The sequence below is a fragment of the Artibeus jamaicensis genome, unplaced genomic scaffold (assembly GCF_021234435.1).
Source record: "Artibeus jamaicensis isolate MK-2021 breed Jamaican fruit bat unplaced genomic scaffold, CSHL_Jam_final contig_233, whole genome shotgun sequence".
In the NCBI taxonomy this organism is placed as follows: Eukaryota; Metazoa; Chordata; class Mammalia; order Chiroptera; family Phyllostomidae; genus Artibeus; species Artibeus jamaicensis.
Genome location: NW_026521486.1, coordinates 66,071,585 through 66,096,481, shown reverse-complemented (window position 1 = coordinate 66,096,481; position 24,897 = coordinate 66,071,585). Strand labels below are relative to the sequence as shown.

Here is a 24,897-nt window from a genome sequence, read left to right as displayed (position 1 = left end):
GACCAAGGCTCACGACAGCATTGCTGGGTGGTGCACTTTCCAGTGAACACTGAACAAACACAGGAATGTATACTTACACAAGTTGCCATGCTTAGATAAACGTTGGGGGAAACTCTGGAGACAGTAGATTTTCACAATTTTGACTAAGAGTTCATTTTAGGTAAAGGTAGACTTTGATATGCCTTGGTTAATCACTTAAGACACCTGCTTCTTACATCAAATGACTGGGAAGATTTTCTAGAAGAGTTCAGATAGATACTGAATTTAATTACTTTTACAGATATCAAATTTTTTTCATAAAGGTGAAAATTCTTCATTTGCAAATTTAATTTTATAAATGTTCATCTCCAATGATTAAAAGCAAGTTCAAAGATTTGGTATAAAGAAATGTGCTCTTTAAATTAATAATCTCTACCTCTATAACTTCTTAGGCTTAACTATTCCATAACAGGCGACAAATTATTCAAATAATCTATATAATTTTCTTCCCTCATAATCTATAAAGTCCTCAACCAGAGAAGTTATGTTTTTTTAACCCACAACACCTCTGCCGGGCCTAGCGTGGTTTCTAGAAAATAGAAGGGACTCGATAAATGTTTGTTGTTGAACTAAGTTCATTGTAGCTTTGTGGTTAAGAATAAAATCTCAGGATTCAAACTACCTGTATTCACATACCTTACTGTTTGACTTTTGATAAGTAATTTAACATCCTTTGCTTCCCCACATATAAAATGGGGAAAATTATAATACCTCCCTCAAAAATTGTCATAAGAATTGAATGAAATAATACAAGTAAACCAGTTTTCATAAGCTTAGCTTAATTAACATTAGCCGCCATTATCAATATTATTAGCACTTATTACCTACACTACATTACTGCAATAGTATTAACCACGTAGCCACCTTGATATTCTGGGCACTTATCCTGGGGCCAGCTGGTTATTGCTCTAGGAGTTGGATGAAAAACTAAGCCAGGATTCCTGCTTGACTCTAGTTAAAGGGAGAATAGATTCAGTGAAAATCAATACATCCTCTTTTATTGTAACCTCCCTCATTCTTTACCCAGAGTGGGCAGAAATGAGGAAATTTGCTCTCTGACTGCAAACATATAACAAGCCAAGGTTCCAAACAAGTTCTGGGGCAGAGAAGATGCCCTTATTAGATTTCTGGTGTGTGTGTGTGTGAGTGCGTGTGTGTGTAGATGTTAATTAGTTTACTATCTATCTGAAAGAGAGTACAAAACACACATTGAAGATAAAAGCAATGCAGAGCGCCACAACAACCCATCCATGTATTAAGAAAACTTGTAGCCCTGGCTGGTGTAGCTCAGTGGATTGAGTGCGGGCCTCCAAACCAGACAATCATGGTCCAATTCCCAGTGAGGGCACATGCCTGGGTTGCAGGCCAGTTGGTTGCAGGCCGGTTCCCTGCAGGGGACACATGAAAGGCAACCATACATTGATGTTTCTCTCCCTCTCTCCTTCCCTTCCCCTCTAAAGATAAATAAATAAAATCTTAAAAAAAAAAGAAGACATTAGTCAAATGCATTTATAAAAAAAAAAGAAAATTTGGTACCCCAATTACATTTACTAGGAAATTTGCTGTCCATTGCTTCATACAGATATATGGAATTTGGGGCTTGTGTGATAAAATGATTCTGTATTTTCATTCATGAAGCCCATAATGGGAATTTACTTTTACAAACATACATTGTTCTTCTTCTATTTTATTTATTTTTTATCTTTAGCCGAGGATAAGCTTTATTGATTTTTTTTAGAGAGAGGGAAAGGAAGGAGGGAGGGAAATATTGATGTGAGAGAGAGACATCAATCGGTTGCCTCTCACACACATCATGACAGGGACCAAATCTGCAGCCTAAACTTGTGCCCTGCCCAGGAATCCAACCCGAGACCCTTCAGTTTGCAGGGTGACATTCCAATCAACGGAGCAATACCAGCCGGGACTATTGTTCTTCCTTTGTATTATCTCATTCTCTAAAATGTCTATTGTATAATGCAAACACATATGCCACATGTTGACTACAAAATTTTCCATAGGTGTCACACCAGTTAAAAATAATCAAAGCTGCCGCTGTCCATGGGTTGTTACATTAGTCCCAGTGAAGCTTTATAGCTCCTGCCATTTAAAAAGGGTCTCTCAGGGAAATGTTTTCAGTGCTTCTGGCCTATTCCTTTTCCTTCTTTCTTTTCTTTTTTTCCTTTCCTTCCTTTTACTCATTTGTTTGTTCCTTCTCTCAACAAACAAATAGGTAGAACTTTTAATAGGTAGACATTTTTATTATTAAAATGATGCAATGATAAAATTATAGCAAAGATGGATTGTAAGGTCTTGACAATTCTTTTACCATTCTATAATTGCAGAATATTTTCATTATTCCAAAAAGAAATCTCGTACCCATTAGCATTTATGTGCCTATTGCCTACTCCTCAGCCTCTGGCAGTTCTACAGATCTCTCTCCATGGATTTTCCTCTTCTGGACATATTAGCTAAAAGGAATCATAAAATATGTGACCCTTTGCATCTGGTTTCTTTTACTTAATATAACATTTTCAAGATTTATTCATGTTGTATCATGAATGTTGTTGTATCTGTACATCATTCCTTTTTGTGGCTGAACAATATTACATTGTATGGATACATCACATTTTATATAGGAATTCATCAGCTGACAGACATTTGGAGTGTTTTCACTCTTGGCTGTTATGAACAATGTTGCTATAAACATTCAGGTCAAGTTTTTTTGTGGACAGGTGTTTGCATTTGTCTTGGATATATACCAACAAGTGGAACTTCTGGTCATATGGTAACTGCAGGTTTAAATTTTTTGAGGAACAGCCGCTGTTCTTCTAAACTGGCTGGGCCACTTTGCCTTCCCACCAGCAATGTCTGTGGGTTCCATTTTCTTCCCGTCCTCACCAACACTTGTCGTTGTCTGTCTTTTTTATTCTAGTCATTCTAACGAGATGTTACCATGATGTTTAATGATATTGAATGTCTTTTTGAAATTTTATTAAATTTACTGGGATGACATTGGTTAATAAAATCATACAGGTTTTAAGTGCATGATTCTATAACTCATCACCTGTATATTGCGTTGTGCGCTCACCACCCTGTCCAGTGTCTTTTCACCGCCACGTGTGTGACCCCCCCTTTACCCTCTTCTGCCTCCTCCCATCACCTTCTCCTCCGATAAACACCATATTGTTGTATTTCTCAACAAGTATTTTTCTCTTATTTGTTCATTTTTGCTTTCAATTTTATATCCCACATATAAGTGAGGTCACATGGTTCTTGAATTTTGTCCATCTGACTCATTTTACTTATGGTATGTAGTCTAAAGATCCATCTGTCTTGTAGCAAATGGCAGTATTTCATTTCTTCTTATGGCTGAGTAGCATTCTATTGCATATGTGCCCCACATATTCTGTATCCGTCATCTACTGAGGGACGCTTCAGTTGTCAAACATCTTTCCTTATTTACACCCGAATCTCAGTCTGACCCCACTGATCTATACGTCCATTCTTATGCCAGTGCCTCACTGCACTGGTTAGTTTGGCTTTGTAGTGAATTTGTGAATCCACCATCATTGTTCTTTTTCAAAATGATTCTGGTCATTTCGGATATATATTTTCAGGTGAATTCTAAAATCAGATTATCAATTTCTGCAAAAACAAGCTGGCAGGGATTTTGACAGGGATTATATTGACTCTGCAGATCAATTTCAGGCATATTGACATCTTAACAATATTAATTCTTCCAATACATAAATGGTGATTTTTCCACTTATTTAGATCCTCTCTAATTTTTTTCAATAATGTTTTGTAGTCCACAGTGTACAACTCCAGCACTTTTTGCAAAGTTTATTTCTAAATATTGTATTCTCTTTGATAATATTATAAATGGCATTGCTTTCTTAATTTCACTTTCAGAATATTTATTTTGAATAAGTAGAAATACAAGTGATTTCTTATATTGATTTTGTATCGTGTAACCTTGTGGAACTCGAATATTACTTTTAATTTTTTGGGGTTCCTTGGGGTTCCCTGCACCTGAGATCCTGACATCTGCAAAGAGAGATTTCTCTGCAGGCTGCAGAATTCAGTTTTAAAAACTTGGGCTGCACAATCAGATGTTGTAAAAAATACTGAAGAAGCTGAGAAGTTGTATATTTTTCGATGATTCACATTTTAGCTGAGTTCTGTGTATTATTGTAATCCTGTATCATTTCTGGTCTTGAAAGTAAATAAACATATTTAATTTGGTTGGAGTAGTCAAGGCTAAAAGAAATTTTTGGTGACTGATTGCTCAGGGACAGGAAGTTATTATTGTATTCTGTTACTTAGAAAGCAGTTTGGACACTGCCTCCTTACACAACCAACAGAAGCACTACAACAAATTTAAAAACAAAATATAACCAGAACTGCCATAAAATCAAACTTTATGGAAGTCCAACAACCAAGGAGTGAAGAAGCACTCATCTAGACCAGTAGGAGGGGCAGAGACAGGCAGCCAGGGAGGAGAGGGCATGCAGCAAGGCAACAGCTGGAGGACCTGGCAGGCAAGATGACAGCTGGCAGACCAGGTGCTCCCACATTTGCATGCAAGGTAGACCGTGCAACCCAGGGTTCCCGCACAGGAAAAGAAGCCTCAAAACCTCTAGCTATGAAATCCAGTGGGGGTTGTGGCAGTGGGAGAAACTCCCAGCCTCACAGAAGAGTTTGTTGGAAAGATTCACAGGGTCCTAGAATGCACACAAAGCCACCCACCCAGGAGTCAGCACCAGAAGAGCCCAATTTGTGTGTGGGTAGTGGGGGAAGTGACTGAAAGGGGGACAAGAGCCGAGCAAGCAGCACTGTTCCCTCTTGGATCCCTCCCCATATACAGAGCCACAATGCAGCTAAGTGAGTTGCCCCACCATGGCAAATGCGTAAGGTTCTGCCCCTTACAACATAACAGCTGTAGGAAGGCAAAGAAATATGGTCCAAATGAAATAACAGATCAAAACTCCAAAAATGGAACTAAGCAACAAAAAGAGTCAACCTATCAGATGCAGAGTTCAAAACACTGGAAATCAGGATGCTCACAGATATGGCTGAGTATGGTCACAAAATAGAAGAAAAAGAGAAGGCTTATACAAAGTGAGATAAAGAAAAATATACAGGAAACCAATAGTGAAGGGAAGGAAACTGGAACTCAAATCAACAGTTTGGACCAGAAGGAAGAAATAAACATTCAAACAGAACAGAATGACAAACAAGAATTAAAAAAAAAAAATGCGGAGAGGCTTAGAAATCTGTGGGACAACTTGAAGCATTCCAACATCCAAACCATGAGGGTGCCAGAAGGAGAAGAGAACAGCAAGAAGTTGAAGAATTGCTTGAAAAAATAATAAAGGAGAACTCCCCAATCTGGCAAGTGAAATAGACTTTCAGGAAGTCCAGGAAGCTCGGAGAGTCCTAACGAAATTGGAACCAAGGAAGCACACACTGTAATTACATTACCCAAGATTAAAGAGAAAGAGAGAGCTCTGGCTGGTGTAGCTCAGTGGATTGAGCATGGGCCTTGGAACCAAAAAGGTCATTGGTTCAATTCCCAGTCAGGGCACATGTCTGGGTTGTGGGCCAGGTCCCCAGTAGGGGGCATGCAAGAGGCAACCACACATTGATGTTTCTCTCTCTTCCTCCCTTCCCCTCTCTCTCTAAAAATGAATAAATAAATAAATAGAAGGAGGGAATCTTAAAAGCAGCAAGAGAAAGGGCAGAGTTACCTACAAAGGAGTTCCCATAAGACTATCAGATGATTTTTTTCAAAGAAAACTTTCAGGCAAGAAAGGGCTAGAATCCAAGTCATGAAAGCCAAGGACCTACATCCAAGATTGCTCTATCCAGCAAAGCTTTCATTTAGAATAGAAGGTCAGATAAAGTACTTCCCAGATAAGGTTAAGTTAAAGGAGTTCATCATCATCAAGCCCTTATTATATGAAATGTTAAAGGGACTTATCTAAGAAGAAGAAAATGATCAAAATTATGAACCCTAAAATGACAACAAACTCACAACTATGAACAACTGGACCTAAAACCAAAATAAACTAAGCAAAAAACTGGAACAGGAACAGAATCACAGAAGTAGCGATCACATGGAGGGTTACTAGTGGGAAGGTAGAGGGGGGAGAATGGGGGAAAAGGTACAAGGAATAAGAAGTGTAAATAGTAGCTACAAAATAGACAGGGGGAGGTTAAGAATAGTACAGGAAATGGAGAAGCCAATAAAATTATACATACAACCAATGGACATGAACTTAGCAGGGTGGAATGTTGGTGGGAGTGGAGGTGCAGTGCAGAAAGGAATAAAAGGGAAAAATGGGACAACTGTAATAACATAATTAATAAAATATACTTAAAAAAGAAAATAGCTTATATGTGTGTCTATTAGCTAAAATTCAAAGAAAGATTCCTCATTTCAGAAAGAATGGTTTATTCGTTTAGATTTATTAATATTTCTTTAACATCATCTTTTTTTTAACTAATTGCATGAACTTGAAAAAACTAAACTTTGGAACTAATATTAGACCTACCATCATTTTGTTCTTTTGTTAAAATAGAAACAGCCTCCTCATCATCACCACGAGTGACATCCAAAATACCAAATGCCAAATTTAAAACAAAGAGTAAAAATCATATTTCCTTACTACTTTTTTTTCTCTTGTAGAACAAAATTACCAGGGCTCTTTAGGGTGTGAATGCTCAGACTTCATTGATATTTAGTTTTGTAAGGATTGTAACATTTTCTGAACCTGGCTGAGCTTGACTTCTCCGTTCTAAATCTTCAAACTCCTGTCGTGTAAGATCCTGCACTTCCCCTACTTCCAGAAGGATTAGAAAAGCCATCAGAGCACAGTAATTACACTTAGCATTGCCCTACCAATTCATTTGCAACCCTTCATTTGTACAGAAGGAAACAGTTGCTTTCCTTGTGCTCAAGGACTGGGTACAAAGGAGGATTAAGTCAAAGTCTTTGCCCTCAAGGAAGTCACACCTTAGGATAAGTCATTTCTAGTAAATGTGATGTACTGAAGACATATTTCAAAAGTTGGTAAGAGCTCTGGCTGGTGTGGCTCAGTGGCTTGAGTGCCAACCTGCAAACCAAAGGGTCACTGGTTCGATTCCCAGTCAGGACACCTGCCTGGGTTGCGGGCCAGGTCCCCAGTGAGGGGCACATGAGAGGCAACTGCACATTGACGTCTCTCTCCCTTTCCCTGTCTTTAAAAAATAAATAAATAAAGTCTCTTTTAAAAAATTGTGAAGAGGTTTCAGAAGAGGTTTCATTTGGGGACTTACACATGAAGACAGTCAGCGCAAGCTCATTTCAAGCCTAGAAAGCAGAGCTGCAGGTGGACTGGCCTGGGGCAGCACAGACGTGGAGGAGGCCAAGGCTGGAGAGGAGCCTGGAGGGATGCACAGGAAACAGAGGAGGAAGCGTCCACCTCCCAGGACGGACCCTTGTTTGCTCGCCCTGTTTGCCACGCTCCAACATCCTCCTGGTGGAACCTGGAAGAAAACCTACTGGACCAGGGCACTTAGAGTCAGCAGGCCTTACCAGGGGACTACTGCAAGAACAAGCGATGACGAGGGTCTTTGCCAGCTCGGTGTCAGGGAAGCCAGAGTTGTCTTCATGCCTCTTCTGCACTCCATGTGTCCACTAACTTTTCCAAACTCAGCAATTTTAAACTACTTTTCAAAACTTCTTGACATAAAAATAATCATGAGAATGCACAAACCTTTAGAGGCAAGGTTACTCATCTGCAGTCTTTCTGTAATGGTGAAAAACTGGAAACAACTTAGTGCCCAAAAGTGAGGTATTGTTTACATAAATTAGGGTACATCCATACAATGAAAGGTAATAGTTTATAAAAATAGTTTTAAAATAAATAGTGCTTGAAGTCATGAAAAGACATTCATGATATATTTAGTTAAATAAAAATCAAGTCATAAAAGTATATATGGAATAAAAATCTAAATTTTGTCATATATATACATATATAGATTTGAAGGACATACACACAAAATATTACTAGCAGTTATTTTAAGTGTTGATATGTGATAATTTTCTTTCTTTTTGTTATGTCTTTATAGCTTTTTTATAATGAACATGTATTATTTTTTAATCTGAAAAAACATTAATTTTCAGGATATAAGATAAAAATTTTAAGAGTTCAAGGTATGAAAAAGTTGTCCCAACTTAGATGACCACTGACTGCGTTCGCAACACTGTTATTGGTAGGAAGCGAGTTTGGGTGGTGTCGCAAGGAGAAGAGTTTTCTGAGCCCGCAAGGGAGGATGGGGCTCTGTGATGAACTCTACTGATGATGAAAATTAAGGGGGTTCCCCTCCCGACTCCCCAGTGTGCCATCTTTGTCCCAGCATGGGAAAAGCCCCATCCTGCCTTCAGTGGGGCCAGGATAAAGGCCGCTGCCCAGAGTTTCTGCCCCGTGTTAAAGCCCAGTCCAGTCCAGCATCCGGCTGGTTCAGCGAGCGTTTCAGGCTGCAGCCCGTTGCTGTGCTGCGGGACGCAGGCGGCCTCCACGCAGCCATGGCCACGGGGTTGCTAGGGCTACATGGCTGTGGAGAACAGAGGTGTGAATGCGTAGTGAGGGTACAAATCATGAGCAAGAGAGAGCTTCTTTGTTCCACTGGGATTATTTGTCTCGAGTTTAGAAAAGACCAGAAGTTTTTCCAAAATGGCCAAGAAACTTCCCAAGGTTTCACAGGCTTTCGGATGAGTTTGGATGGGTGAGATTGACAGGCCTCTGTGTTGCAGCACCTCCCCCTGAACCCCGAAGAGCAGAAGAGCAGGAAGGGAGATGTGATAATCCCTTTGGCAGAGCCCAAACCGGCCGTGCCCCGGGGTGTGTAGAGCTGTAGCTTCCTGTGGAAGCAAACATGCTTATGCTTCCCAGTTTATGAAAGTCGATGTCTAGTTCCTTTTGCACCCCTTTCCTTTATTAATATTTGGCTAAATACTGACAGTAACAACACTGCTGCTGGCTCTTCGCTAACAAACTTTCCCAACCTTGCCTTCTTCAAGTATTTGTCAGTGTGGACGCCATATGGCTCCCACACACCAGCCAAGTGTGCATAGAGTGAAGTAAGAATGGCCACATGATCATTATTAATCATTTTAATCATTCATATATGTGTATTAGATGCCAGACAGTAGGCTGGAAATGTTTACATCGCTTCTTTAACTTTTATAATGAGATCAACCCCGGGAGTTTAAATATTATCCCCATTTACAGATTAAGGGGTCTGAGCTGAAAGAACCTAAGTGAAGCATTAATGATTTAAACTCAGATTCCAAGGTTAATGCTTAAAGAACAATGTAACTGCAACAGTTTCAAGTTATGGTTTTTATTTTTATTTTTTTAAATAATAGAAAGATGTAGTAAATTGGCTTGTTTTATATACATGTAAAGGTCAGATATCATTAAAATTCAAAAATTTTTAATGCGATCACTCAAAAGGGAGAGCAACAGTTCACCTCATGACAGAGGTGCTTTCAAGCAGGGAAGTCAATCACTTCTCCCATGAAAAATGTTCTCTCTGTTTTAAGATTTTTCTTTCTGCTTTAGAGTGAAATTCATTTATCATCTTCATGGGCCTGTACCTGGTACCTTTTACACTGATTACGTTTCTTCCCTACATGATTTCCTTTGGGAAATTTTTTTATAGATGGTTACAATACCTATTCATTTCTTTCCGCTTTTAGAAATTAATGACACTGCATTTTTGTTACATTTAACTTTCCAACTGCTTTGAATTTAAGTCACAATTTAACTTTCCTAGCACTCCATCTCTTTTTTTTAATATACCCATTTTATTTTATTTTTTTAAAGATTTTATTTATCTTTAGAGGGGAAGGGAAGGAGAGAGAGAGAGAAACATCAATGTACGGTTGCCTTTCGTGAGTCCCCTGATGGGAACTGGCCTGTAGGGAACCAGCCTGCAACCCAGGCATGTGCCCTGACTGGGAATTGAACCGCGATTGTCTGGTTCGCAGGCCTACACTCAATCCACTGAGCTACACCAGCCAGGGCTCCATTTCTTTTTTTTTATTTTATTCTCTCATTCTGTCAAGTGATCCAGGAAGATGTTAGTACTGTATATAATGTATTTGAAGATAAAGAGACGAAGAGAAACAGCAAATGATTGATGAAATACCACTACTCTTGGAATTTAAAACGGATAGAGTCTGGAGTTTCAAAGAGACTGGAGGCCAGTGAAACTATACAACTGTTTCCTTATTTGTTATGTAAATAAGAACAATTTTTTTCTTTTTAATTAGAAGCCCCCTAGAATACTAAATTTGTGGACAAATTGAATCAGCAAAATTAAATAAGAAAAATCAACTCGAGGGAGGAGGCTCACATTAAGCTCACATTTATGATTAAAGGCAAAGTTGTCAAATCTGTGACCATTATGATTACATCACACCAGGAGGGAAGGCTGGACCGAAGGTCTTAGTCTCTCAACATTTCCGATCTGGAGAGGATGTCAATATTAAACTTCTAACTTCTCACCCTGTAAGGTTGGATGTGTATACTGATAAAGACAACTCTGAATGAATTATGGGTATTTTTTACAGAACAACAAAAAAAGAATTATAATTGGAAAAGCTCTGAGAGATCAAATCTGTTTACATGTCAAACTAATTTTTTTTAATAATTCTTGATGCCTGTTTTTCTGTTCTGGTTTCAAGAACTTCAAGATAAGCAGCTGCCACCATTTCCCACTGAAACTTAATTCCATAATCCAATAGTTTCCAAAGGACATCTTCCTGGACTACAGGCAAAATGATCAGTTGTTCTATTCTATCCTCTGACCCCCATTTCTGTTCTTTATCGGGTACTCAGAGGGACCGGGCTTGAAGTCTTACTGTTCACAGTGGCCAACGTACTGACTGCCACAGGATTAACCAGGTCTGAGAATTAGAGCCCATGGCCACAGGCTGGAAAGTGGACCCCATCTGCCTAAATCCCGCTAACTAACTAACTAACTAACTAACTAACTAACTAACACATAGTTCCAACCACCAGGAAAATAAATGCTTGGATTTTTTTCTGAGTTACCCCAGCACTCAAATGTAGTGCTTTTGTATTTGCTTTAGCTGTTTTTTTTTTTCTTCCCACATCTTGGTCATTCGGAGCAGTGATGCAGAATTTAACAGTTTCAACAGAGAGTTGTTTATATTCTTTTGCTGAAATTGATGTGTGGCCCTGGCCCATAATATTTATCCATGTTTTCCTTTTTACTTAATTGTAATTAGCATGCTGTTTATTGCATTCCTTTTACCTTTCCTTAAGAATTTGCTTTTTCCTCCAATTGTTTGCATTGATATCTTTTGAATTTCCTCTCTCTTATTTATTTTTTGGCATAAATAATAATTGGTGCTACAGTGGGAGCTTGATAAAGCTTTTTATTATGTTCCCTTTTGTCCAGCAGCAATCGTGAGACATAAAACATGTTTAAACAGTGTGTTCAGAGTTACACAACAGAAGGGAAACAAAGTTCTTAGTAAGAATGTGTGTTCTTAGTTTTCTACAATCTGTTTTTATTAAAGGTCCAAGTCTCTTAATATTTCCATTATTTTTTCTCTAAATCTTTTAGTTTTTTTCCTGTATCTTAATTAGAATTTTCTCTTAAATTCTTATATTTGTGTTGTTTTTAAAATGTCTTCTTGAGTCTATCCTCATTGCTTACTATCTTGGTTCAGCAGTGCTGTGGAACAAATTCATGTTCTCTCAGTTTAGTAAAGTGTTAATTTATTTCTCCAAATCATTAGTCAGTGATGCCAGTTAAAACTTAATATTCTCATATATAAAAAAAATTATCCCACTTCAAGATTATTCAGTAAATTGTGTGAGAATTGTTGGTAATTTATTTGGGGGTAAAAAAACACCTAAGTGACTCTTACCTTTACCATATCCCAAAATAAATTACAAATAGATTAAAAGATTAACTTTTTAAAAATCTTAACTTCTAGGAGAAGTTAACTGATGTAAGAACCAACTTAAGAAAAGATAAATATGTTTAAATAAATATAAATGTAACTTATCCTTAGTATTTTAAGGCAATAATAAACTGCATATTTGCAATTGATAAGTTTGAAAAGTAATTAATATCTTATATAATAGTAATCAGTAATAAATACATTAATGTCATAATAGAAACATTAAACAAAAGCAAGGACAATTCTCAAAGACAATGAGCAACAAATGAACAAGCATATGAAAATGTATTTCTCACCAAAGAAAGAAAAATTAAACAATAAACCACTACCATTACCACCTATAAAATAGCAAAATTCAAGTCATTTTGAATGCTAATGAAGTTTGTGTGACCGAGTGATTTTAATTCCTTTTTTAAAACTTCCAGATTATACAAATTTTTTACAATAAGCATGCTGTTTTTATAATGAAAAAGTAACCTTTTGAAATCTAGATGGATGTAAATTTAATGTCTTCTCCCCAAGCACAAGACATGACAAAGTTTCCAAATTTTTAAGTCAATTTTACTGATATAGTTTTCTAATTTCACTGTATTTCAATAAACCTAAAAATATTGTTTGCTCCTTGAAAGTAAGAATTAACCAAAGCAGAGCTTTTTCCAAGGTAATGACACCCGGTGGTAACATTTCACAGCCGGGATAGGAGAGTACTTAACATGCCACCACGTGGAAAAGGCTCTCCCTAAGGTCAACAGTCAGTGCAAGTTTAACCTCATAAATGAACTTGGAGACATTGTCCGAGGTGTTAAGGTGAAGTGCTCTGGAATTGTTTAGGGTTCAGGGGAAATGGATTTGTCACAATAAAGGGAAATTTTAAGATAAATAGGTAATCAAGAAGGATGTATTTTTCTTCAGTAACAGATGTGTAGATTCCATCCATTGTTTTCCAAATGTTAAAGCTAACCTCAGTGTAAACAATTATAAGTTTATGTGAAGATCTCTTAAAATAGGTCCCTGAGAAAAACAGAAGGTGAGAGTTATGTAGAACTGTATTCATTATTACTTAAATTTCATGATAGGCGTAGCTTTTCAGATGTAACCCAGTTGAATAGCCTGGCTGAAGGTCAACCACGGGGACTGGAAGAGGCGGTCCAGACAAACACGACTGTAAAGACCGAATTCTTACCCCTGAATATTGAATTGCTTCCACAGTATAGCTCAGAAATACTGATCTTCCCCCCAGCAACCGACGTCATGGAGGGAACTGTATGGTCTAACATAACCTACACGCCCTCCCCTTGCTTTTGGGTGACAAAGCAGACAGAGCCTGGGTTTTAAACTCAAAGCTGGATTAAACGTTTGCTCCACTATCGTGTTCCTAAATTAGTTACTTCTTCACCTGTGGAATGGGTGAAAGTAATACCTCAGCTGTGGTGAAGACGGAAATACCATATGTGCAGTGTTTGGAACAGTGCTTGGTAAATAACTAGTGTTTAATAAATATTAGTTTCCTTTCTTTCTTCTCTTGCCAAACAAAAGTCATTCTTCCTTTTATTAAGTTAGTTTGCCTGAAAATGCTTTCATGTTTTTTTCTCATTTTATCACAGAACCCTTAGGAAACTAACTCACCAGCTCAGATGGACCTTACACCTGAGATCCCTCTTTTAATCCCAGGTGTGGGCTGGGTTTGCTGTGGGAAGCCAAAACGGAGGTTGCTATAACCTGATGTTCTGAATTCTCTCTTTTCTGGGTTTGGGCAGACTTTTTCTAGTCTTACAGTTAGATTCTATGAGTCTTGCCTCTCTCTTATCTCTCCTATGTAACCTATTCCCTCAATTCCAAAAAACTGCTTATACGCTATTTCTCGAAGATGTCTTATCATTTCCTGTTCCCACACTTTTTCCCCTGCCAGACTCTGTCACAAATAACCCTCGACCCAAAATGTGCCCCCTGAGCTTTTCCTTTCAAGGCCCAGTGCAAATGGCCCCTCCTTCAAGCATGTGCCCTGAGCACTCTGAATGGACAAGACCTCACCTTCCACTAAACCACCGTGGCCCTAGGTGTCACTCAGCTGACAGATTGCAGATACTTTTGACTTTTGGAACTGAAGACTAACTGAATAGAATAACGGTTTAAAGTGGCGTGTGATTGGCAATCCCTTCAGCAATCCCTTCAGCCTCCTCACTAAGATACCCGTGAAACCAGAAAAAGCCAGATTCTCACAAATACACTAAAAACTAAAAAACAACCTATTATCAGAATCAGGAAGGAATTTCTGCCAATTTAAAGGACAGGAGAATTGGATTGAGAAACATTAAATACTGCTTTCCCATGAAAAATGGATTAAAATTCCCAACCTGATAGCAGAGCCAATCTTTGCTCCTCTTCAACTGTTTACCTTTTGTCCAGAAAAAAGGAACCCCATCACTCACCACCAACACACACACACACTCACACACATCCCAGCAATGAAAGGGGACTGACATCCCTCCCACTGGCAGGCGGTATTTTATGGGTGTCCAGAATGCTGTCCAATAGTCTCTAATGCAGTGATCTAAAGGAGTAAAAAATAATAATGGGGGGAAGATTTGTCAAGAACATGCCACAAAAGTACAGGATGTCAATATTAATTTTTTAAAGTCAGATGTGAGGCCAAACATAAAATTAATGAGAAAATACTTAATATTGACAGAAATATACAGTTGATGTGGACCCCAGCTTGTAGTGTCCGCCACATTGTGGATGAGGCAAGAGAAATTCACACGGACTACTGAGTCCTGTGGAGGAAAAGGGATGACATGGTTTTTCTCTCAAAGGGAGAAAAAGCCGTGTCCTCCACCATGACAGGCCTTTATGTCTCCCCCACACCCCCACCCCATCCCCTCTGGCACCTTAGGTGATGGTCCTCATTTACTATGCAGAGGTTTGCTTTAGGTGGTTATCTTTTACAGAAAACAAAGGAGCCAATGCTGCTAATCACAGAAGAGGGATATTTGCAAATGAAAAGGGAAAAATGGTTGAACCCATTACACTCACCCTTGGAAGGTTTAGCGTGGATTTTAGGAAGTTACTTTGCAGTAAATGTTTTTTGCCTCAATTCAGGGTAAGGGAGTTTTAGCAAGAGCAAGTCTCCAAGCGGCCAAGGTACACTGCAGGCCTGATTCCTCATGGGAGAACCTATCCATCAGTGTGGGTTCTGTGCATCAGAACTTGCTTTCCAGTGGGAGTTGGGCCCACACCATGCAGAATGATCTCCTACATACAGTGAAGATATAATTATGAATCTCTTCAAGGAATATAATATCTAAAATATATAAAGTAAAAACTAATAGAAATATAAGGGAAAAAACAAACACAATTATTATGAAAGACTCACATACATATCTCAGGATTTGGCAAATCCACTAGGAAAAAAGTGAGAGCAAACACTTAAGTAACCATCAAGTAAAAGCGGGATTAAAAATATCAGAGGGTTATATGATTTATAAGTAGGACTCTCAGACATACATATAACTAGTGTTATTTTGTTATACCTATTCCTCAATTCAAATGCAATGTTTACTTTTCCTAAAATTTTCATTTACTATGACTAGCCATCCTATTATTTCTGTAACAATGATATTAATTAATAAATTATAGTGCATTTCCTCAATTCAGAGTTATTTCCAACAGTGAAATTGTCAGTTTCCTGTAGAGAAACTATAGATAGTTGCTATACTCAACTGTGGTGCTGTAAGAGCAAAAGGTATTTGGTCCCTCTTTCTGCAAAAGTACTCACTGAATTGTGTATAGATTGGTACAGAAAGACAGTTTTGTGCAATCAAAATAATCATGCGGTGTTTAAACTTAATAACATTCTTCTCCAATGTAGACGAGGGTCCAATGTGTCTCTGACTTTGGACATGAGTAGCCTGGGGAATGTTGAACCCTTTGTGGCTATACCAACCCCACGGGAGAAGGTTGCAATGGAGTATCTGCAGTCAGCCAGCCGCATTCTCACAAGATCACATCTGAGGGATGTCGTGGCAAGTTCACATTTACTCCAAAGTGAATTCATGGTGAGCCAGTTATTTATTATTCACCCTTCATGAGTTATTTTGATAAATGAGGCACTAGATGCACACACTAAAATAGTATGACCCTCCACTGAACAAATGGTTACCTTTCACAAGGTTAAGTGCAAGGGCTTTAGATCCACCCTGCAGCTCATCAACTATGGATGTGCTCAAACTAGGATGCTCAAGTCAGTAGTAACTGACTTGAGACAGATTACATAGGAGATGACCAGGCACAGGAATGGCAAGGGGAGCTGGGCAGAGAAGAGCATTCCAGAATGAAGCAACATTCTTGCTGTCACTGTTTGGGGAAGACAGGGATGGTACCTTAGTTTTTTACCTAGAGCAACAGGGTGCTCTTTAATGAACTAAGGAACACAGGAGAGGGACAAATGTGGGCTAAAATGATTGTGGGTTTCAGCTAAACATGATGATGATTCGTCAGTGTTGCCAGTGATAACTTAATTCATGAAAACACATTTCTACTCACAGAGCATGTAGACAGATTAGACCTTCCTTGGTCTAATTGTTGCCCAAGGGGAATATTCTTTCTATAGATCAGTTGGCATCTTAAATCAGTTGTACATCTTAAGCCATAATTGTTGAGAATAATAAATTGATCCTTCTGTGTTAGTTCAGATCTTTGCAACTACTTTAATGGTGAAAGATCCAGCAATGGGTTAGATTTACTATTACCCTCATTGATGATTCTCAAGTGTTTAAAGTAAAATACTAAGTGAAGTTTTTTTAAAGCCGACTGTATAGTGTCATATTTTTATATATAAAGAAAATGAGACTTAGAGAGATAAATCCTCCAGTCAATGATCACACAACTAGCCAAAGGTATATCCATTATTCTTTTCCAGAATCACAGAGAATCTTTGTTCTTTAAGAGAAGCCCTTCCCATAAAGATGAGATGGGGCCAAAAAGGAGTACTGAAGAGAAAAATAGTGATGGAAGATGACAAATTGTCAGTGAGAGTCAGAAAACAGGAAGGAGCACAGGAGGCATAAAGATGCCACCTGCTCCGTGGCTTTGCCAAACAGGCTGACCTTTTTGAAATCACAAGATGTGAACATGTGGTTTCAACTGACTATTCCACCATTTTGCTTATTTGGTAACTTGGACTGAGAATTTTCACATTTAGTTACAGTAGAGAGAAGGGATAAATATTATAAATTCTACAGTAATACAAGTTTAGAAAATGATATTTTAAAAGTATGCTACTCCTCTTTACAGGCCACATCTATCCTGACTGAGGATAGTCAAGCTTTCCTCAAGTTTTTAGCTTAACTGGAAACTAGGACAATTTGAATTAATCTATGGATACTTTCTTTCATTTCAATGAATATTTGGCTTTTGAGTTATATTTTCCAGTGGAGAACGTTTAAGTAACAAAAATATTATTTTATGTGATCTAGAGATAAAGGCTATTTTATTTCACATTAACCTTATCTTAGCACTCCTTTGTGGAATTTTAAGTTAGAGAACATAACACTTTGTTTAATCAAATACTTAAATATTTGTTTCAACCCGTTGGAAAACAGGCTTCCTGGTTTTTTCTCCAGCCAGTTGCAGGTGCTCACCTTTTGGGCCTAAGGCATGTCCCCAGAGCCGCTTCTGCTCTGATTGGTCTCTGGTTATTCAAGGCACACGACATACCTTCTGGCTGAAGAAGAACATTTATAGTCTTGTTAAAGTGAGAGAAAACAGTGTCTGGATGCCTTTCACTGACAGTATTGCGTTGACAATCACTATAGGAAGAGTACAATTACAGGCCATTCTTTAACACAAAAAAGCACTGTTCTGTCATTACTTGAATCAACAAAAATAGCCCTTTACATTTATGCCATTTTAGGGAGGAATGTTTTAATAATCTTAAAAGAGTCACAATTAATATTAAAAGAGAATTCATGATAGGGAAATTTTGGGTACTGAACTTACATAAAGATGTGAAAAAATTTGAATACACTGTTAAAATATCAATTTTCAGCTTCCTGTTTATATATATTTTCAGCAATTATGCAGAACAGGATTCTTAAAATCTAAGCCAAGTTTTGTATGTTTCTTAAATAACTACATATAAAATAATGCTTTCTAACACAGAAAACTGTTTCTTGGAGTCAGCTTACCAGGGTGCAGCCAATATGTCTGTGAAAGGAAGGGTGTTGGCCGCCCAGAGGTGGCAGACTGTTGTTTATAAAAACTCTGAAGGGCAGTGGGGTTTCGAATCAGATGCCCCCTGTGAAGATTTTCTTTGCGGAAGTGTTAGATGCACTAACTTGATATCATTCACTTTTGCAGGAAATACCAATGAACTTTGTGGATCCCAAGGAAATTGACATTCCACGTCATGGAACTAAAAATCGCTATAAGACCATTTTGCCAAGTAAGTTTCTGGAATTAAACAGTTTGCACTGTAACTTGCAAGCTTTCCCCTGCTTACCCCTGCCTTGCCATTTCCCATCATCACAGCTTCCACATTCACACCAGATTTGGAGTTGCAAACAAATACCAAGACTGCTAATCATTAAAATGGTCTAAGTATAAAAACTTTATCTTGCATGACTCTTATTATAATGGTGAGCCCGCAGCTGTAGGAGACATGTGGTTCTAAAATTGTGTTGTGCCACGCATTGTAGCCTATTTGCATTGAGGGTGTTAATTCAATGGGGGAAAGAAAGTCTTTTTAACAAATGGTATGAGGCAACGGGATATTCACTTGCAAAAATAAAATTGGACCCTGCCTCACACCATATACATATTAACTTAAAATGGATCAGAGACTTAAAGGTAAAACCCAAAACTATAAAACTCTTGGTATAAAACAGATGTAAATCTTCAGAGCCCTGAATTAGCCAATGGTTTCTTATTTATGATGCCAAAAGTACAAACAACAAAAGGAAAAAAATTAGATAAATTGACTATCAAAATTAAAATTTTGTGCTTTAAAGGACACCACCAAAAATAAAAACATGACTTGTAAGATGGGAGAAAATATTTATAAATTATACATCTAATGAGGGACTTATATCTAGAATATATAAGAACACTTACAACTCAATTATAAGGAAACCAAATAACCCAATTTCAAAAATAGGCAAAGAACTTGAAGAAACATTCTTGTTAGAAGATGTACAACTGGCCAATAATCATTTGAAAAGATGCTTACCATCATTAGCCATTGGGAAATTTGAAACCACAGTGAGATACCACTTCATATCCACATGATGATGATAAAAGAAGTAGACAATAGGAAGTGTTGGTAAGGGTGTAGAGAAGTTGGAGCCTTCATACATTTACAGTAGGGTTATAAAATGGCACAGTTACTCACAAAACAGTGTGCTGGTTCCTCAAAAGGTGAAACCAAGAGCTAATGTACAACTCAGGCAACCTGATCCTAGGTATATAACCATAAGAAATGAAAATATGTGTGCACACAAAAGCTTACACAAATTTTAACAGCATTATAATAGCCCCCAAAGTGAAAACAACCAAAATGCCCACCAACTGATGAATAGGAAAACAAAATGCAATATATTCATACAACAGAATATTATTCAGCAATAAAAAGGAATGAGGCACTGATACATGCTACAACCTGGATGAACCTTGAAAACATGTTCAGTGCGAGAATTCATCACATAAGACCTTACATTATATAATTTTGTTCATATGAAGTATCCAAATAGACAAATCTATAGAGACAGAAACTGCATTAGTGATTGCCTAGAGTTGGGAGACATGGCAAATGACTGCTAGAAGGTATGGAGTTGATTTTTTGGAATAAAGAAAACGTAACTCATGGACACAGACAAGAGTGTAGTGATTGCCTGGGGTGGGGGGCCCTGGGGGCGGTAGAGAAGGATAGAGGGGAGATAAATGGTGATGGAAGGAGACCTGACTTGGGGTGTCGAGTGCACAGTACAGTGTACAGATGATGTGTTGTGGAATTCTGCACCTGAGACCTGTATAATTCTGTTAACCAGTGTCAGCCCAATAAATTCAATTAAAAAAGAAGAAAGAAGAGAATGTTGTAAAACTGACCGTGGTGATGGTTGCAAACTCTGTGAATAAAAATAAATAAATAAGCTCTGTGATAGCATACTTTAAATGGGTCAATCATAAGGTAGGCAAATTATGTCTCAATAAAGCTGTTATTAAAAAAAACTCATTTTGCATAACAATTACCTAGCGTCTTCATTACAACTCCAGAGTCCTGTGCCCCACACTGGGGATCCTATTTAAGTAAGTCTTTTGTTGGGCCCAGGAATCTGTACTTCTAGCAAACACTCATTCCGATATTTCTCATTCCAATGAGATATAAGTCCATAGGACTATGGTCCATAGGAGGACTATGCTTTGAGTAATACCTCTATGGACTATGTGACAACTGAATTTAGCTCCATGGATTTTATCCACGTTCAGATATGAGACGTGTGCCAGGAGCTAGCAAGAAGTAAGAACAGTCTACAAGATCAAAAAGGACGTAAGCTAGAGGGGAGAGACAGGTAATTGAGTAATTACAATCAATGTAATAAGAGCCAGAATAGAAATCTGGCCCAAGTGATGTAGGCCTAATTAATTCTGACTAGAGTGGCAAAAGCACTTAGAAGAGGAAGTGGCATTTTGAATCACTAAACAAACAGATATACTTGTGGTTTTGGCATAATCATAAACATCTCATGGCAATAGCTCTGGAAAGATAGAACCACAAAGATTTTTTTTAAGTATTGACATTGAGAGAATACAGTCTTCATAATTCAGCCCACTAATTTACTCATAATACAGCAAATTTTCTATATTTATGGTAATAGCAGGAGCTATGGTGTCTTTGGGCTTTCCTTCTGGTGGCCTTGGAAACACATCGTTAAAGTCACTCTACTACAGCACGTTTTTAATTGGTCCGTACAGTTCAATCTGTTTACCCAAGGGACAGTCACTGTGAAGGGTATTTTATAACTACAACTGGCTGAATGGGATAAAGCTGTTGTGTGTTAGGATCGATGTCTTTCTCTCTGTTCAGATTTTTTAATTAAAAATTTACCAAACAGAGGTAACTAAGGCACACATATCCATCTAATCTCAGAAGGATTTGAAAATTATTAGAATTATTTCAAAATTCAGCCTTCTCTATTGCCTGTGCAGATGATAGCAGACAACTGCTTCATAGTCCTGTGTCCGCTTTTTCCGTTCCCAGAACTGGGTGCGTCTCTTGAGCCAGGGCACCTGCGCTAACAGCTGATGCAGCAAATGATGCATTTTCTGTTGAAAATGCCTGTAGTCTGAATATCATACCCATGCCCTGTTGCACAAAATGTAATTTAGTAAATATGCCTTGGCCAAGCCTCACCATTGTTGAAAATAATCAGGAAAAGACTAGAACAAATATGCAAAGTTGTTCTTTAAGGTTTATTTTAGACTGTAATATGAGATTAGTTTGACATATTACATAAAATAATTAGCAAGTTAAGGTTTTAAATGTTATAATTGTTTTTATTATTTTGATCGACAATAAGCATTTTTTTAAAGATTTTATTTATTTTTAGACAGAGGGGATGGGAGGGAGAAAAAGAGGAAGAGAAACATCAATGTGTGGTTGCGTCTTGAGCGCCCCCTACTGGGAACCTGGCCAACAACCCAGGATGTGCCCTGACTAGAAATCAAACCAGCAATGCTTTGGTTCGCAAGGTGGCACTCAATCCACTGAACCACACCAGCCAGGGATACAATAAACATTTTTAAAGCTCAGTATTATTTTCTATTAGTTTCAGGTGTACACCATAGCAATTAGACAATCATATACTTTACAAAGTGGTCCCCTGATATTTCCAGTACCCACATGGCACCGTACATAGTTATTAGAATATTATTGACTATATTCTCTATGCCATGCTTTACATCCTCATGACTTACTCTGTAACTACCAATCTGTACTTCTTCATCCCTTCACCATTTTCATCCAGCCCCCCACCCAGACCTCCTCCTCTCTGGCTGCCATCAGTCTGTTATATGTATCTATGAGTCTGTTTCTGTTTTGTTTGTTCATGTATATTCGATAAAAATTTTAGGTTTAGGAGCTCATCAACTTGTGCATAATAGTGAGGTTATATAATTTTGAGGATGTTTTGCAGCAGAAATATGGATGGCCAAGTACCAATTTAATTATAGTTGTTTCTCTAAGGACGGTGCCAGCCTAAGGACAGAACACTCTTAACTGGTCGATTAAAGGGCTAAGGTCAAGTTTATATCAAATTATTTTACAATCTAAACAAACATTAGTGATGAAAATATATCTACAGCTTAAATCAAAAAAGCACTGGGGAAAAACCTACCATATGCTAATGTAAAATTATGCGTACAGCAATAAAGTATAATAACAAATTTTATGTATATGTCTCTCATGCAGTCCACTTATTTATACTAGTGTAAAATAATGTAGATAAAATTAAAGAACCCTGTTTGTTCAGGCCATCATTTCATATTTTAAAATTTAATGTCTGATAATGTTTCCTACTTAAATTATGTTTCCTTTTTTATATTAACTGCATGGAACAGAATAGATATGCAAATAAGTTAACTACTCATTAAGACAAGTTATGTGACTACCACAAAATATTGGCGTTAGACTTGATCTTCTGGCAAAACATTAACAATTTAAGACATGCTACTTAATCTTCCTATGTCATCCTCTCTTTATTCCTTAAAACAGTGATAATGATACTACTCTAAGGACAATTGGGAGAATTAAATGACAGTAACTATGGAATTCCCAGGAGAGTTCCAACTAATAGGAAGCCCTCAGCTAATGTTAATATCTCCTTTTCCTCTCTAACAAAAACAATGAATCCAACATTAAGCCCAGAGCCAATTTCAGAAAGTAGGGACACTCTCTATATGGTAAAAAATTTACAGTTGGGAAAGAAACATATTCAAGAGCCTTCTTTTCTTTTTAAATTTTCACATGAGTCTTAATAAACGTGCTTCTATGTCATCTCTGTCTTCCATTGCTAAGACCAGCATTGTCCACTAAACTCTCTATGATGATGGAACTGCTTCAGATCTGCCCCGAAGCAACCGCAAGGTGCCTGTGGCTACTGAGTACTTGAAGTATAATGAGTGCTCCCAAGAAACTGATTTTTTAATTTAATTTTATTTTGTTTTAATTAACTTAAATTTAATAAGCTACATGTGGCTGATGGCTACCATATGAGGCACTGTAGAGCTAGATTCTTCTCTCTTGCAGCGCATTTTAAGATGACTCCCAGTCACCTTGCAGGTGTGGCCAGTCCCTGCCTTTCCTACCATTTCCCATTTGTCTTAAATACATCTCTGAAAGCAATCCTATTCCTCTCAGCCCTGCCTTTGCCCTGGCAGCGATACACTTGTCCCTCATCTAATCGTTTCTTCTCTTGACTTCAAATTTCAAACACATTTCTTCCAGGAGAAGAAATCTTAAACACAGAAAATAATCTTTAACAAAATCTTATAGGATGCCAATCAAAATACCAGGGTCCAGGTACCATTTCATCTGTTAAATAGAAGACTTAGGATTGCCAGAAGGTATTTTAAAGAGACTAGGGTGGGAAATTTTACGTGTTCTTTTTCCAAATCTATATGTGTTCAATAATTTGTTGAGAGGAAAAAATAATAGGAAGGAGGGAAGAAAGGAGAGAAGGAGAAGGAAGGAAAGAAAGAATGAAAGAAGGGAAGAAAGGAGGGGTAAAAAAAAAGAACTAGAGAGGAGAAATAAGAAAATAAAAAGGAACAGAAGAGAGGCCAAAAAAATAACCAGTGTTTAATTAATATTTGAAATTATTATTGATACTACCCAGAGGCATTATAAATGGTACATTAAATATTTAGCATAGAACCTAGAAATGTCTGTTTTCATAACAATTATTATAGTGAATTTGACTAATATTTACACTTGAATGCATAACATGAAAAATTATAACAGTAGTGATGAAAATAATCAAATTAAAAAGTTGGTAATGATAATATTTTAAATCTTTGGCTGTTTTATTAATCCAAGATAACATTTACAATGCTTTGGCTGGAAACCTTCATTTTCTCCTACTCAGTCGTATGTTGTATTGTTATTTTTTAAAGATTTTATTTATTTATTTTTAGAGAAAGGAGAAGGAAGGGAGGGAAACATCAATGTGTGGTTGCCTCTTGAGCACCCCCTACTGGGGACCTGGCCCATAACTCAGGCAACATACCCTGACTGGGAATCAAACTGGCGACTCTTTGGTTTGCAGGCCAGTACTCAATCCACTGAGGCACACCAGTCAGGGCTGATTCTCTCTTTTTTTAAAAAAAGATATGTAATTAGAAACCTTTAAGTACTTAGAAATAGTATAAATTATCCATTTTTAACATGAACTTAGCTTGACAGGGACCTGTTTTAAGTAGCTAATAGGGTCAAATAAATCATATACATTGAAGACATTATAAAAATTGAAGGAAATAGGCCTCTTCAACTCTGAATGATGTGGAGTCTCTGTGGAAACTTCTAACAATCAGTGGATACTGAAAAGGAATGGAAGCTTTCCTGTCCCCTTTGTTAAGAAAAGAAAAAGATATAGAAAGTCAAAAGCAGTGTTTTACTCTTCTTAATAGAAAATAATTCTTATATTAAACATTCTATGAACCACACACTAAACAGAAATCACAAAGGATACGAAAGTTAATTAAATATACCTCTTGCACTCAAGGGGCTCACTGCAATCCACTGAGGGAAGGCAGAAATTTAGGTATCTGAAATGCAAGATGATAAATACTAAAATGAGGCTCAAGGAGCCTGAACAAAG

General features: G+C 37.5%; 1 protein-coding gene across 2 annotated transcripts in view; it reads left to right on the top strand.

Annotated features, from left to right (window-relative positions):
- Positions 1-24,897, top strand: part of PTPRR (protein tyrosine phosphatase receptor type R) — a 248,301-nt gene that overhangs the window by 188,139 nt on the left and 35,265 nt on the right. For both annotated transcript variants that reach the window (XM_037132152.2, XM_037132151.2), the window contains 2 exons: positions 15,897-16,083; positions 18,386-18,470. In XM_037132152.2, coding sequence (XP_036988047.2) covers positions 15,897-16,083; positions 18,386-18,470 — 272 coding nt within the window. The remainder of the gene's footprint in view (positions 1-15,896; positions 16,084-18,385; positions 18,471-24,897) is intronic.